The 17,310-nt window shown below is 38.3% G+C and overlaps 2 protein-coding genes across 2 annotated transcripts; both read right to left on the bottom strand.

Moving 5' to 3' along the window:
• Positions 1 to 153: 153 nt before the first annotated feature.
• LOC106161151 (CKLF-like MARVEL transmembrane domain-containing protein 4) lies at positions 154 to 4,937 on the bottom strand. Its single transcript, XM_013538020.2, has 4 exons — positions 4,451 to 4,937; positions 2,213 to 2,377; positions 1,543 to 1,641; positions 154 to 1,150 (listed from the first exon to the last, which is right to left on the bottom strand). The coding sequence occupies exons 1-4, from the start codon at positions 4,571 to 4,573 to the stop codon at positions 1,058 to 1,060; spliced, it is 480 nt and encodes a 159-aa protein (XP_013393474.2). The 5' UTR covers positions 4,574 to 4,937; the 3' UTR covers positions 154 to 1,057.
• A 1,503-nt stretch (positions 4,938 to 6,440) lies between these two features.
• Positions 6,441 to 15,793, bottom strand: LOC147762547 (uncharacterized). The gene is made up of 3 exons (XM_087010821.1): positions 14,924 to 15,793; positions 13,389 to 14,580; positions 6,441 to 8,223 (listed from the first exon to the last, which is right to left on the bottom strand). Exons 2-3 carry the CDS (start codon positions 14,460 to 14,462, stop codon positions 7,105 to 7,107), a joined length of 2,193 nt encoding a protein of 730 aa, XP_086866947.1. The 5' UTR covers positions 14,463 to 14,580; positions 14,924 to 15,793; the 3' UTR covers positions 6,441 to 7,104.
• Positions 15,794 to 17,310: the final 1,517 nt, after the last annotated feature.

Raw genomic sequence — 17,310 nt, 5'->3', positions numbered from 1 at the left:
GATTTGAATAAATACTGCCTTTTTTTTTATTTTTGTACAACATATTTGTACAACAAGCATAAAAAATTCTTGTCGCTTCGGCTTAAAAGTGCGTTTATGATATCGAGTTGTAACGTGCATTGTTACCTCACTCATAACATCGTTACCTCACAGCATTATCAATAATGATCTAAATATGCGAAAAACGAGAGTCGTCGATACATTTCACCGAGATCAGGCGTGTGGTAGGAGAGGGGGGGGGGCGCTGCTCCCCATAGGGGTTTGAATCTTTTTCTTAGGGGCGTTTCATTGGTGGAACGTGTAGTGGGAGGGGCGATAAGGGTGATTTAAGAGTACAGAAGCATTCTGTATTGACTTTTCCGTATTTCTATTGACTCTCTCCCCCTTGCTGTTTCTCTCTCTATCTCTCTCCTCAATCGTAAGAATAATAGCTTTATTTTGAAAAAAAAAGCTTTATTAAAAATCACAATAAATAGAAATATACATATCAGACGCTATAAATGGTGCTCGACAATAAACCTCAAATCTAGCCTATTTAGTGTTTCTAAAGCTTTATCAAAAGGACTATGCTTGCAGTCACATAGACTATGCTTGCAGTCTTTGGCACGCTTGTCCTTTTCCCCACTATTTCGTAATGTATCAGGTAAACAATACTTGAAACCTAAATAAAATGACACAAAAACATACACGCAAGATCGTTTTTACCATTCCCGGATGAGATTAGATAAAAAATCCAAATTAAGAAATAACAAGGAATTAAGTTTTATAATACAATCCAATATTATATTAATTCTGTGCTCCAATTTTTTGTGGGTGGGTGGGGGGGGGGGGGGGACCACCAGCAAGGTGTTCCATTATTATTCAAAATGCCTTTAAGTAGTGCTTCGCTGGTAAAAGCACATAACCCAATATGCTGTATAGTGTACTTTTTCGTTCTTTGCAATCCAAAGACAAATCGTACGCTACAAGTGTAGCGCCACAAAGTGGATCAAATTCTGTCTGACAAAACGTACTTAAATCCCATGCAGTATGTAAAGTTTTATATAGACATCGGTAACTATGCAACGTTCCCAGGGGACCCTCCTCTCCAGTCCTGGAAGCTTAGGAAAGTCCCCACTGCATACACGATCAAGTTGAAGAAGGCAAACACCTGAAAAAATTATAAAAATTAGATAAGAAGTCGGACAGTCAGGTACAGAAACAGAGACAAAAACAGCGGTTGTGTTTTTTAAGTGTGTATTGTTCTAAGGGGAAATATATTTTAAAAATGGAAGACATCTATCCATGCGCTAATCTACGTAATACATGTATATAACGTCGTTGGCCTCTCGTGTTTTATATGTGGTTTGCATATGTCACTGTCGCCGTTTTCAAGCAATTAATGATTGTGTGTCAAAAAATAATTGTATTTTACTCAATCTACAGATAGATAATTACGCTTTTTATACGCTCGAATGAAGAATTGCACGTGGCCATCTGTTTCCGCAATAAATAAATAAAAAAGAAAGCTACACATTTTATTCATTATTTTAATCCACTTACTGTGCCAGCAATGAGTGCTGCATTTCCGGACGCAAACACCGCTAACACAATAGCTGCAATCAGGTACAACACACTGGCTACAAAACCGTAGATAAGTTCCTGAAAATAGATAGTGCGCTTGTTTTAAAAGAACGAAGCAACAGATGAGAAACACAAATTAACTCAGCACCAAAAATATGGACAGTTCCGGGCTATTATACACATAAAACTTACATCGAATGAGCATTAAATTATTTGAACTCTAACCCAATTATGAACCCTACCACGGAAGATTTTCTGTCTACTTCCTTTCCCCGACACACCTTATAATTATTAACCCTCCTCTCTCTCTCTCTCTCTCTCTCTCTCTCTCTCTCTCTCATATCAGTTGATACATATTCTAGTCTTTCGCTTCAGTAACAAACAGTCAACATTATCTTAAATCCACAAACCGTAAAAAATGGACCAACCATATAATACAATACTTAGAAAAACAATTATAAAAGTTCGTAAAAATACCAATGTAAAAAAAGGAAATCAACAAGTGACTTATAGCCTTTGCTTTACTTTTGAAATCATTTTTGATTTTCTTTAGACATTCAACCAAGTTTTTTTATTCAGTATTTTAATTTTTGCCAAAGCACAGTGCACAGTTCACACTGAGAAAACATTAAAAAACACATGAACTTACCACAAACGGCCATGGGAGGGTCAGTTTGGTGTCTCCCCCCAATAAGAAGATGATTAACAGTGCAGTGGTAACTAGAAAGCATGAACACGCCACAAACATGAACCACTGGGTAGGTGGGGCGGTGCTGTATCCACCAACACAACCAATGCAGATAATGCCGATGATCTGAAATGAAGATACTTGTGTATTAACATATGGCGTGTTTAAGAATGGAAACACTTGACAGTGTCAATGAGAAATAGTAGGCTACGGAGCATAGGTAAAACCAAGACAAATATGAGACGTGACAAACACTACGCTATGCACCCTTTCGGCTAATACATCTTTATTTAGGCTTGTGTTCTTAAGAGCAAATTTTGGACATCATTACTGTGTTTGCCTTTATTACTAGTATTTCTCATATCGAGTGACTGATTTAATTTAGATCTAGGAACAGAACAGAGGGTTTTTATTTCAAACAGCCTCTTTTGGTGATGGGGGTATTTATTATTCCCTTAACTAGAGGTATAAAGATAACAAAACAACGAGTAAAAAAAATTGCAACCTGGAAGAGTACCGTAAAACAAAAGAAAAGCCAGCAAAGATAATTGCAAGGACCCAAACATGACACATTTTTAAGCTCATTGTAGCTACTTGACAAATCATTTTACCTCTAGCAAAAGGATTATTATAAAGAAACAGAATGGAAACACATAAAAAAGAGACTTTGTGATATTTAAAGTCTCTTTATTTCTTTACAACAAATAATCGCCTATCATTTGATAAAAATCGTAATATATTCATACATTTTGTCTTAAACCTGTTTTTCACCAGATTGTAAAAGAAACCTGCTGACTAGGTTTTAAGCGTTTTCGTAAAATAGACATGAACACAGGTACTAAATTTTGCTACCCCTACACAGCGTGTATATTGGGGCAGGACGGGGGGGTGGGGGTGGGGTGGGGGGGGGCTAACGGCTTTTTAAAATTAAACCTCAGAATCCAAACCACTGTAACCAATCACAAGCACAAACTGTGACCCGTGCATTTGCCAGATTTGCACTCAAGAAAGTGTTGAACAGTTCGCCTTGTATTTATTTGCGCTTGTATTGTATAGTTCAAGCATTGTAACTGCGGAGAAAGAAAACATGCCAACAATACCCACTTTAGAGTACTGGGCCTAGCGAATAACAGTTTGAAGCGTAGGGACGCTTGTGGAAAGAGATTGTATATATATAGATGAATAACGGCATGTAACTTGGTCCATAATTACACTGTCAGTACCAGTGCATTCCATTACAAGTAAAACCTTAATGAGAGTGCACTCCAAGACCCCATTCCCAGGGATTAGATCGATCCAAACTAGATCGGCCTAACTCCCTGGGAATTCACGTTAAATAGCTGTCAGCCGAGCGGGCACGAAAGTTAATTACCCCCTTACAGCTTGTAGTAGGCGGGACGGACATTTAAGCCGGATTATCTGACAGTAATCTAGTGAGACTCCCCACGGGGATAGATCGATCTAAATGTCTGGAAATACGCCCCAAGACACTTCAGGTCTTTGACTACAGTGTCATTGACAGTCTTTCTTACGCTTAAAACAGTCAGTGACACTGTCAGTGACGCTGCATTCCACAACGCTTACAACATTTACTGACACTGTCACTGACAATGCATTTCTATAATGCTGCTGGTGTTTGATATGTAAAGACTATCTGCTGGTGTTTGATATGTAAAGACTATCTGCTGGTGTTTGATATGTAAAGACTATCTTGTTTGAACACAAAAATAGTATACCCAAACCTGTAGCCAGCAATTTTTTCTTTTTTCTTTTTTTTTTTAAATTGGACCTTTTACCATGAAACTTTCGTGAACCTAGTTCAAATTTTACCCAGAGCGGTCCTTTTCCCGGCATTAAGGGCAATTCGTTCGAACCTATGTCATTTTGTGCAATTGAATAAGACCCAGGTTGTCATTTGAACTTAATGAGAACTTATTTTGCGGGGGGAAAACATCGTAAACTTCATAAAATTCTGTGTGGTGAATAGATGAAAAGTTTACCCGTAGCATGAAATGAGTATGCTTTCAGAGACGATGCATTGCAAAATAAACCTATTTTGCGATTCTTTAACAGGATAAGAATGTGTGGGCATTTAAATATGAATTATAAAAACCAGTCACAAATTCCCAAGCTGCCTGGCATACTGACAATACATGTATATTCGGGAACCGTGACGAACAGAAGTTGAACGATACTCACCAGTTCCAAAAGCTTTACGATACCAAAAGGACTCTTGACATAGTCTATGTTAAATGTAGTGCCAGAGGAACCTGTCGTAGTGGTGGTAGTGGTGGTGGTCGCTTGTCCCCCTGTGTCTGCCATGGTCAGTATGTCCGGTAGTGGTCACTCAAGTAATACTCAGTTGGTAACGTTGTTGGCCTTAAACCTAGAGTGAAACCACGGGCAGGTTGTATTCTGTCTGTTGAAAGGTACTTAAAATGGCCGCTTTGCAGCTCCTGTCAAATTCTATGTACAAACTTTCTGCAAGTGGCCGATATAAATGACCGGTTGAGAGACCAATACTTGCACAACGGCTCAGAAAGCAGTGCGTACGTAGTAGGATAAATCAGTGCGTCTCTTAAAAATTGTGTGCAACTTTCTCTTGTGGACACAGCGAGCGAGCCTAACTAAGCCCAAGACCCTTGTACTATAGTAACGCCGAAGTAAGCGACGCTATATTGTGAAAGCTTGAAGTATTATTTGAATCTTGAACGCACGAGATTGGGCGATACCTATTGTGAGCTAGTATTGTTATAAATCCTAAACAAATATTTGTGACTCAGAGAGGGCTACATGTACCTGTCTGGTAGGCCAATACTGGGGTTTGTTTTGTTTTTCTCAAAGATGATGGTCATTTGTATGAGATAATGTCAATAAATTTGAGTAATGCAGTCAACAAACTCTTCGTCATTATAGAAATATCCAAAACAACTTAAATTCCAATATCCCAACGCTTTCAGACAACTATTTTGGGGTGCACCCCCCCCCCCCCCCACACACACACATGTACACTCACATACTTATAAGATACAGTGTGGTAAAAAAGCGACACTGAGACTTTCTTATCAATTTTAGCCTACTTTTTCATCCTTTATGTGCCACGTTGTCATTTACATAGGTTATAAATAAATATAAATCGTCTTCATTATCAACGGATGCTTTTCCTTCTTTTATCCAAGTTTAAGTCGGTATGCCACCTACTTGAGATACCGGAATTCACATAAATCCAAAACGCTCCCTCTGGTTTAGCGAAGCAAATCAGGCTAAAAGAGGGGGGGGGGGGGAGCAAACATAAAATAAACCAAGGCCCCAATTGTTATTTTTTTTCTATTTCTCTGAGTAGCAAACTTATTTCATATGTCTTTTGACATGTCCAATAATTTTCTACTGGTAGTATCGTCCGAAAAATTAACCTAAGTCTTATCTGGTTTATCTCTTTGAACGGGTGCTTGTCTATTCCTTTTTTTTTAAATTTCAGGGCCATCCAGAGATAAAGAAGAACAGTTTCAGTGGGATCTCCGAATAAAAGTCCAGGAATTTGATGAAAGATCGAATAAAATCCTGTAAAATAAAAAGGATAAAAGGGGTGTGCTTATTATTAGATTTAACGGCATGTATCTGATCTAAAGTAACCAACTATACACTCTTTCTCACAAAGATAATTCCACCATCAGTCCTATATGGGGGTGGGGGGAGCAAACATAAAATAAACCAAGGCCCCAATTGTTATTTTTTTCTATTTCTCTGAGTAGCAAATTTATTTCATATGTCTTTTGACATGTCCAATAATTTTCTACTGGTAGTATCGTCCGAAAAATTAACCTAAGTCTTATCTGGTTTATCTCTTTGAACGGGTGCTTGTCTATTCCTTTTTTTTTAAATTTCAGGGCCATCCAGAGATAAAGAAGAACAGTTTCAGTGGGATCTCCGAATAAAAGTCCAGGAATTTGATGAAAGATCGAATAAAATCCTGTAAAATAAAAAGGATAAAAGGGGTGTGCTTATTATTAGATTTAACGGCATGTATCTGATCTAAAGTAACCAACTATACACTCTTTCTCACAAAGATAATTCCACCATCAGTCCTATATGTGCTTTTGTTAACAAATGATCACAGGACAGCTATAAATCCTTCTGAATAGTATTTTTTATTCCATTACCAAATACTCTTATGAGGAAACTGAGGGTCCGTGTAACAGAGGGTCCACCTTCCATTAGGGTTAGGCTTAGCCTGACGATAGTGGGTCAAAATTTAGGGAAAGGCTTATACCTGGGTAAATAAATTGGAACAATACTCTCTATCATGGGGGACCTTATTTTATACCACATATTCAAATTAAGAACATGCACTCCCACAAATATTGTTTTCCACAGTGATTTTCATAGAAGTAAAAACTGGCCATAAAATTTAAAAGAAGCTACCGAATGTCATAAAATTATGCAACAGAATGCGCTCTTTGAAAGTTTTTAGGGTGTGAGTCTACGGTTTACTGACATTATCTCCTGTAGGCTGTTTTGTGGTGTATTGTCCCATTCTTCCAGAAGAGCTTGGCGGAGTTGTTCCAGATTATTAGGGGTTAATTCTTCTCTGCATTGCGCATTCCAAAATTTCCCTCAGGTGTTCAATAGGGTTAGCATTCGAGCTCAAAGGTTGTTCCCTCAGAGCATTGCAAGAAACCAATCACCAGACGGGAACTGTGGCCAAGTGCATTGTCTTGGTGAAACCTGTGGTCATCGCTGAAGTCACCCCTTTCTAGTGGGTAAACAAAATATCGCATTTTTTTATATCTTTTATTTTCTTTCAGATGAATACAGGTTTGATTCTAATATTTTGATAGTTTTCTTATTAGAAGTTATACAGTGACACTGGACCGAGAAGGCGTTGAAACATTCGTTGACCCAGAGATAACTGATATGTTTATTTTAGATTTCTTCCCTTTCACCATTTCTCGAATTGCGCTTCGAAACTCGGGCAGCCGAATCGCGTATATTATCGGATTCAGCGCGGAATTCAGCATGGCCAGATTCATCAGAAAAAAACGCACAATTATTGTGGTTGGTGTATATTGTAAGTGAGGAGAAAAGCTATGCACAGCCAGCATTGCGATAACGGGAGTCCAGCACGTGAAAAAACACACAAGAATCAAAGCCACAGTTTTGGAAATTTTTATGTCCTTTTGTCTGACCCTTAGATTTGACTGCCGCCGAACTGTTTCGATTTTGACATACATGTAGACAATAAAAAAGGATACGACGACAAAAATGGAAGACAAAACACCACCTAAATAGTGTTCTGGAAGAACTAACGACATATCACAAACTTTTTCATCCTCATAAGACCAGTCTTTATGCCAGACAAACGGGAGGAAAAAACCGACGAGCAGAGATGGCGTCCAAATCACCAGTCCAATGATAACAGACCACCTTTTAGTATGGCGCTGTCTGTGTTTCAGCGGGTGCACTATGGCGTAGTACCTCTCAAAAGAGATCATCAGCAATGAAAAAATAGTCGCCAAGCCCGGGCATATGGTTAGAGAGTACCTCAAGATGCAAAGATGGAGCCACTTTATTGTGTCGAAGACACTGAATGTCACAATATGAAACGGGATCATAAGTCCGGCCACGAGATCCGTCACCGGAAGTTGGATCAACACCATATTGTTCCTAGTTCGAAGCCTGCGGACTCGGAAGTAAGCGGCGACCACAAGGGCGTTTCCCACGCATATCAGTAGCATCAACAGGATGAGTGCTGTCACGACCCAAGCTTTGTACCACGGCAACTGGTAGTAGTAAACCACTGTCAAGTTTTCCTCTTTCTGGTTTGTGGTTATAGTGGTATTGGCAGAGCCTAAGTTCAAGGAGTTGGGGAAAATCACTGGAGTGAATGGAGGTGCCATAGCAATGTCTTCTGCACTGTTGTCCATAGTGGTTATGTAATCCTCTTTGAAATCTGCCTCAAAATCTGTGATGAAAATTCAATGGTACTCTGTCTTGGGAAAGCATATATGTAGGCCTACCTGCAACAGAATATGGTATAATCGTTTTATTTCTTTGATCAAATTCTTAGAGCAAATTGCATAAAATCAAAATATTTGCTACATTTCAAAATGTTTTTTAAGGAAGAAAGGCAAAAGTTATATAGAATAACAACAATGCACCATCCACCGCGATGTCAAAGCCGTGTTACACATTTTGTGTAACTCATCAAAAATTCTTTTAAAAAGTTTCAAAGGTTCAATCTTTGTATTCCATTTAAAAATAAAATAGTAATATAATATCAGTAAATTGTTTGGTTTATTCATACCGTCAGTCGAAACACACAAACGTAAGAGGAAAAACAAAAATGAATAGAATAAAAAATAATAAATTATAATTAAGTGATGCAAATTACACAAATGAACATTTTATCAAAGATTAGTTTTAAAGCACACTATTTATACAGTGAAAATGAACAAGTCTCCTGATGTCCAAGTATCTTGATTTTGTCGGATATTGTTTTTAAAATAACAATTAGTTGCCACTTACCAAAATTCTGCAAAACGTTGCAGACCCGTCTTCAGTTAACTGCCAGGGTAAGCTATCTGAGTAACAGGGACCCGGTGTCCTTTTTAAAGACGCAGAAGAGCGATACCTAGATTGGGTTCCCATGCTAGATCAATCCATATTGGATATCTGTGGGAATTGTCCCCTAGACTCTTGAAGGTAGTTTGCTTATTTACGAATTTGTATTTCTTACATAAGAAAAATAGATAATAGCCATAATGCACGTGTTATAACACAGGGTTGTGCAGTTATGTCTTTTTCTAGCTCACACACCTGGATAACCCTCCACTTCTCGGCAATTTCAATAAAGCGAGAAGGTTGGCCTCTCTGTCTCTCTGTAACTTCTTGTGGGCGTCCCTTTCTTCGCCTTCCTAGAACCTGTTACAGAAATGTAAATTAACCACCAAGGTGCATGTATAATCAGCGTTGACATTGTGTGGATCTGTAGTCAGCAGCTTGAAACGTTGGAAGGTCATGGACGAACTGTTAAAATCATAAGTATCCTTCAGGGCAACTAAGTTGGTCGAATTCAAAAACTTAACGCTGTCACATTTCAGGCATTTGCGAGAACATGATTTTTTGTTGCTTTTCTGAGAAAGAGTTTATTAATTGTTAACACACATGTAAAATGGTCCGTTTACATTTGTGTTTTACTAAACTTATGCTAAGATGTTATCTCCATCAAAATGTTAGTTATTAATGGAAAACTATACAGAATCGCCCTGTTTTAAGTGCATGTGATTTACAAATTTAGGCGTAGTCCTTGATGTTTTTGAATTCATGGCCGAGTGACAACAATAACAACTGCGACCCAGAGTGTAAACCTTACATTCGTTTAGTCTTTTAAAACTTGATGTATTATACAACGACCTTGGTCACTCAAAATAGAACCTTAACAAAATCTATGGTTAAAGGTGACTGCTTCAATTTTATGATTTGATGAATTTCTTTTTAAAAAGACCATCAAAATTAGGACCGAATAGTTAGCATTTTCATCTTCAGTTTTGACTTTGCAATCTATCATGTCGGGAGTTAAGAACGGATCAAGAGAAAAGTGGCCAGACTTAAACTCACCTGAGATGAGTTATGTAAAAGGACACGCACACGCACGCACACATGCACACGCACAATGTTGTTTAGTTTGTGCATGTAGCAAATAGCACACGCACACCTACGAAAAAAATGCACACACAAACACACGAACACACAAACACCTACTGACTGTTATGTAGCCTGTGCATATATGAAATAACACACGCACACGTGTACACACACACGCACACTCAAACATATGCACACACAAACATGTACACACAAACACACACACACACACACTCGATCGTTGAGTTGCCTTTGCATATATACGAAATAACACATACACGCACACGGGATTTTCAAACAAATAAATGAATAAAAATAAGCAAAGTTAATGAAATATTAAATCTGGGGATTCATTGGTCTGATAGCTATTGTTTTTGTTTGAATTTTTGTTTGGACTTTCAAACCAGTAAACTTCTGAATAAAAATAAAGATTTTGGATCGATCAACCTTCGCACTAAGATGGGGTAAGAACCATACGATTAGGTCTAATGTACTTCCGGACTGTCGAGATCCTCAAAAGAACGACGCTCCGACCACACGCTCGTCCCGTAGTCTGTACCAAATTTCACTTTGTATAATATTTAAAAAGAGTATTAAAGGATTTTGTTGCTGGTCCCAGAAAAAAAAACTTAAGTCAGTTCCCTTGCTTAGTTGACTAGGAGTTCCCGATAGCGTAAGATGTGCGAGTGTGACCATGTAAAAGTGGTAATTAATTTCTTAGCCAGGGAACCCGACTTAAGCTTTATTTTGTGAACCTGGGACCTGCTATGTTCTCTACCAAATGCCATCTGGGTGAGGAAGGCATAACTCTACGCTAAACATAAAATATGTAGCGGTGTCAAAATTTGGGGGGGGGGGAGATTTCTCTTTGTTACCCTAATAGAGGGCACCTTATTGCCGCCTGCACATCTTGTGTGTCAGCGTCTTGTGATACCACGCAATAGAGGATGTTACAACAATTTTCATTTTTCTACTTAAAAGTCATTAACATATCCCGCATACTTTTCAGATCTGCTTTTCGTGGGAAATTACGTGTAGGGGTGAGATATTCTGAATTTAAAGCCCGCCATCTCCCCCTTTGAATTGTCTTCAGTGGCAAAAAAGGTGTAAGGTATAATGTATAATTGATGATTCATGAAGTGTGAAGATAAGAAAATAATGTTATAGTTCACATAATACAGGTATGTACACAGTAAGGTGAACCGTAGCAACCTATAATTTTAGGAGAAACATTTTAGCAGACGATTTGTAGCCTTATAAAAACTGGAATTTTGCTATAAAATTCGTAAAATGGGTAGAGTCAACATACTTCTTGTTTTTTTTTTTGTGGGGGGGGGGGATCTTAGGAAATAATAAATATAATAACATATCATAAGAAAATCCATGTATTCGGCTTAATTGATATTTTGTAGGAATTAGAGGTGATCGTCTGGGTGATCTTGTTTTCATGTCGAGGCACGTCGTTTTGTTCCTGTGCTATAGAAAACTTTCTGATATAAGACAAGTCTCAACTATCACAATCATTCCACAATGCCAATGGGTACACCATGGGTCATTTTGAATTTTTCAAAGCATGAGTTTGGTGCGTTTCTTATCCATCCGCTACTAGGAAAAAAGCTTAATGGATAAATCACAAGTGAAAAACATTGTTTTTTTTTATTAAAAAAGATATGACAAAAGCAGTCCATATTATCCACAAAAGAATAACTAAAAATGCAAATAACAAAATCAACTGAAATCACTCTGTTTTCAGACCATTTAGCTCAAAGTTGATCAATCAACAAATACAAATTGCATAGATATCGTCCATGTTGTTCGCGCAGACGATTCCGGCGATGTGTAACTGAAATCTTCGAAAATTGGTATAAGTTTTTAGACCAATGTTTTAGACCCAGTTCCCATACGTAGATCGATCTAGCAGGATCGACCCATCTTGCATTCAGTTTAAGCGCCTCTATGTCTGGCACGCCTACTGAAGCTGTTAGAGGGTAATTTTAAAACTATCGTTAAGCAGCTTCGGTAGGCGTGCCAGACATCTAAGTCACTTAAGTTGAGAGCAATTTAGCGAGAAACCCCTCGGAGATGGGTCGACTGCCACTGAAAATCCGACAAGCGTGTTGTATCCTTCAAACTGATTAAATTACTATTCCTGGCAAGAGAGATTATTATTCATCGAGCAACCTGAAGAACCCTTTGCATCATTGCTGTTATTCTGATACAAATTGATTAATACCAAAGTGTTAGGTTTATTTTCTCCTCTGTTCGGCGCTGCTGACAACTACATGTTTATGTACTAGTAGATAATGCATTAACCAGCTGTAAGACATTTCAATATGAAACCTACTGCCTTTGAGAAATGTCATGTCCTGTCAATTCCTGTAGCCACGGAGCATCGTATTTTGACAAATGCCAACGTCGTTTTTTTTCTCTTCATCTAAAATGTCAGACGCATGCGTGCAGCACATAGCAAAGGTATTTCGGTTGGTTTCCTTTGACTATAAACAACCTCATTCATTAAACACAACTGGTCTCCAAACAGCTTGTCGTTAGTCCATTTTCATGGATGCATTCATGCTGGGTAACCCCAGGGAGATTCTATAACGTTTCTCTTTTCTTGTCTCCTTCCTTGTCCTTTTTCATTTGGGTCCAGGTAGACAGAACATGATGAGGAATACGATGGAGCTACTAAGAGCTAACGTGTTCAAAAAAACCAAATACCTAAAAAAAAGATATATACGCACAAAACTGAAATATATCCATATCCTTCTGTGCGAGTGAATGCAATTACTTGACAGAGTTATTAATTCTGTTTGTGATTTGAAAACTAGTGAGGTTGCGCCAGCAAGTGATTCAGTATTTTTGTATTTCTAAATCATGTAACCTGCATTCACACGTTAAAATTATGACAAAGAATCAAATGTAGGGGCGACCGGGGCTAGTTGGACCCCGGGGTAAGTTGCCCCCCCGTCAATTTATGAAAAAGTAACTACGAGGTAAAAAAAATTGGCCACATACTCTTGTAAAGTGACCGTAGCCTACAATGCTAAGGAAGTGTATGACGTTAAAAAGTTTTACTTAAGCGGTGAGTCCAAATAAACGATTTTTGCACCTTAAAGTAATTTTATTTAAGAGAATTAAAAATCTATTTTCAAAGGCTTTTGATCGAATATGATATATGTATAGGGCATCAAACTGAAGCTCATTGTTTCAAGTTTCACAGATTTCAAGTTTCAAAATTTCCCTCAGGTGTTCAATAGGGTAAGTATTTGAATCAAAGACGGTTGTTCACTCAGACAGAGCATTGCAAGAAACCAATCACCAGACGGGAACTGTGGGCAAGCGCACTGTCTTGATGAAACCTGTGGTCCTTGCTGAGGTCACCCCTTTCTAGTGGACAAACAAAATATCGCATTTCTTTTTATCTTTTATTTTCTTTCAGATGAATACAGGTTTGATTCTAATATTTTGATAGTTTTCTTGTTATAAGTTATACAGTGACACTGGACCGAGAAGACGTTGAAACATTCGTTGACCCAGAGATAACTGATATGGTTTTGTCAATTTTTTTAGGTTTCTTCCCTGTCACCATTTCTCGAATTGCGCTTCGAAACTCGGGCAGCCGAATCGCGTATATTATCGGATTTAGCGCGGAATTCAACGTGGCCAGATTCATCAGAAAAAAACGCACACTTATTGTGGTTGGTGTATATTGTAAGTGAGGAGAAAAACTATGCACAGCCAGCATTGCGATAACGGGAGTCCAGCACGTGAAAAAACACACAAGAATCAATGCCACAGTTTTGGACATTTTTATGTCCTTTTGCCTGACTCTTAAATTTGACCGCCGCCGAACTGTTTCGATTTTGACATACATACAGACAATACACGAGGATACGACGACAAAAATGGAAGACAAAACACCACCTAAATAGTGCTCTGGAAGAACTAACGACATTTCGCAATCTTTTTCATCCTCATAGGACCAGTCCTTGTGCCAGACAAACGGGAGGAAAAAACCGACGAGCAGAGATGGCGTCCAAATCACCAGTCCAATGATAACAGACCACCTTTTAGTATGGCGCTGTCTGTGTTTCAGCGGATGCACTATGGCGTAGTACCTCTCAACAGTGATCATAAGCAATGAAAAAATAGTCGCCAAGCCCGGGCATATGGTCAGAGAGTACCTCAAAATGCAAAGATGGAGCCACTTTATTGTGTCAAAGACACTGAATGTCACAATGTGGAACGCGATCATAAGTCCGGCCACGAGATCCGTCACCGGAAGTTGGATCAACACCATATTGTTCCTAGTTCGAAGCCTGCGGACTCGATAGTAAGCGGCAACCACAAGGACGTTACCCACGCATATCAGTAGCATCAACAGGATGAGTGCTGTCACGACCCATGGTTTGTACCACGAAGACTGGTAGTAGTAAGCAACTGTCAAGTTTTCCTCTTTCTGGCTTGTAGACAAGGTGGTATTGGCCACGCCCAAGTTCAAGGTGTTGGGGGAAATCTCTGAAGTGAATGAAAGTGCCATAGCCATGTCGTCTGCACTGTTGTCCATGATGGTTGTGTAATCCTCTTTGAAATTAAGTGTCACTGGGCAGCTGCCTCAAAATCTGTTGAAATGTGTTGAAAATTCAATGGCACTGTGTCTAGGGGATGCATGCATGTAGGCCTACCTGCAATAGAATATGGTATTATCGTTCTTTTCTTTGATCGAATTCTTAGAGCAAATTGAAGAAAATCAGAAGATTTGCCCTATCTCACTTCCTTTAAAAAAAGCAACGGCAAAAGCTGCATAAAATATCAACAATGCACCGTCTAACGCGATGTTAAAGTCTTGTTACATATTTTTTATGTAGTTCATCAAAATATGTAAAAAAAGTTTAAGCTTTGGATTCCATTTAGAATATAAAATCGGTAAATGTATATATTTAGTGAAAAAAGAAGAAATACCCTGATGCCCAAATATCTTGATGTTGTCAGTTAACGTTTTTAAAACCGTAATGAGTTGCTACTTACCAAAATTCTGAAAAACTCTGCAGCCCCGTCTTCAGTTAACTGCCAGGGTAAGCTGTTTGAGTAACAGAGACGCGGTGTTCTTTTTAAAGACGCCGAAGAACGATACCTAGACTCTTGAAGGTAGTGTGCTTATATACGGATTTGTGTTTCTGGCATATAAAAAAATAGACAATGGCTACAATGCATGTGTAATCGCCTAATACCACAGGGTTGTGCAATTATGTCTTTTTCTAGCTCACCCACCTGGATAACCCTCCACTTCTCGGCAATTTCAATAAAGCGAGAAGGTTGGCCCCTCTGTCTCTCAGTTAACTTCTTGTGGGCGTCCCTTTCTTCGCCTTCCTAGAACCTGTTACAGAAATGTAAATTAACCGCCAAGGTATAATCAGCGTTGACATTGTGTGGATCTGTAGTCAGCAGCTTGGTATTTGAAACGTTGGAAGGTCATGGATGAACTGTTAAAATTATAAGTATCCTTCAGGGCAACTAAGTTGGTCGAATTCAAAAACTTAACGCTGTCACATTTCAGGCATTTGCGAGAACATGATTTTTTGTTGCTTTTCTGAGAAAGAGTTTATTTATTGTTAACACACATGTAAAATGGTCCGTTTACAATTGTGTTTTACTAAACTTATGCTAAGGTGTCATCTCAATCAAAATGTTAGTTATAAATGGGAAACTATACAGCATCGACCTGTTTTTAGTGCACGTAATTTACAGATTTAGGCACAGTCCTTGATGTTTTTGAACTCATGGCCGAGTGACAAACAACAACAACTGCGACCCATTATTAAAACCTTACGCTCGTTTGGTCTCTTAAAACCTTAGTCACTCAAAATTGAACCCAAACAAATTAAAGGTGACTGCTTCAATTTGATGGATTGATGAATGGAGTTTTCTTATTAAAAAGAGCATCAAAGTTAGGACCAAATGGTCAACATTTTCATCTTCAGTTTTGACTTTGCAATCTATCATATCTGGAGTTGAGAACGGATCGAGAGAAAAGTGGTCAGATTTAACTCACCTAAGATGAGTTATGTAAAAGGACACGCACACGCACACACACGCACACACTGTTGGTTAGTTTGTGCGTGTACGATATTGCACACACGCACGCATACGAACAAAGAAAAACGCACGCCAAAGTTTACATGAACACAAACACACACTGACTGTTATGTAGCCTGTGCATATATGAAATAACACACGCACACATGTGCACACACACACACACACACACTAACACATGTACACATACACGCACAAACAAACACACACACACACACACACACACACACACACGCACACACACACACAACGATCGTTGTGTTGCTTGTGCACATATACGAAATGACACATACACGCACATAAGATTTTTAAAGATAAATAAATGAATAAAAATAAGCCAAACTCATTATATTCAGTCTTAGCGAGAATCTCCTCGGAGATGGGTCGACATAGCTATATCGATCTAGGTAGGGGAATGGGGACTTTGTTGTTGGCCCCAGGTAAAAAAAAAAAAAAAAAAAAAAAAAAAAACTTTAACTTCATGACTGTGCTGTAACACCGATTATGATAAGCTAAGATGTGCGCATGTGACCACGTTACGTTGGTAATTAAGTTCTTAGCTAGGGAACCTGACTTAAGTTTTTATTTATATTATTATTATTATTATTATTATTATTATTATTATTATTATTATTATTATTATTATTTTGTGAAACCCGGGCCAGAGGCCATCTGGGTGACAAAGTCTGCGCATAACTTTTTTTCTGGATCAAATATAAAATATGTGTAGCCAGAGAAAAATGTGTGATATTTAAAGGAAATTGTTTTCATTGTGACACTAATAGAGGACACCTTGTTGCCACCCACACATCTTGTGCGTCAGTGTCTTGTGATACCACGCAACTGAGGATGTGACAACAATTTTCATTTTTCTACGTAAAAACCATAAGCATATCCTGCATTTTTTTCAAATCTGCTTACCGTGGGAAATTACGTGTAGGGGTGAGATATTCTGAATTTAAAGCCGGCCATCTCCCCCTTCAAATTGTCTTCAGTGGCAGACAAAGGTGTAAGGTATAATGTATAATTGATGATTCATGAAGTGTGAAGATACAAAAATAAAGTTAGCGTTCACATATTACAGGTTATGTACACAGTAAGGTGAACCGTAGCAACCTATAATTTTAGGACATACATTTTGTAGCCTCGTAAAAACTGGAATTTTGTTATGAAATTCGTTAAATGGGTAGAGTCAACATACTTCTTGTTTTTTTTTTAATCTTAGGAAATGATACATATAATAACATATCATAAGAAAATCCATGTATTCGGCTTAATAATAAGCTTAATTGATATTTTGTAGGAGTTATAGGTGATCG

The sequence above is a fragment of the Lingula anatina genome, chromosome 4 (genome assembly GCF_051362555.1).
Source record: "Lingula anatina isolate TDL-2025a chromosome 4, LinAna3.0, whole genome shotgun sequence".
NCBI lineage: Eukaryota > Metazoa > Brachiopoda > Lingulata > Lingulida > Lingulidae > Lingula > Lingula anatina.
The sequence above is the reverse complement of the archived record's forward strand: the minus strand, read 5'-3'. Positions and strand labels throughout refer to the sequence as shown.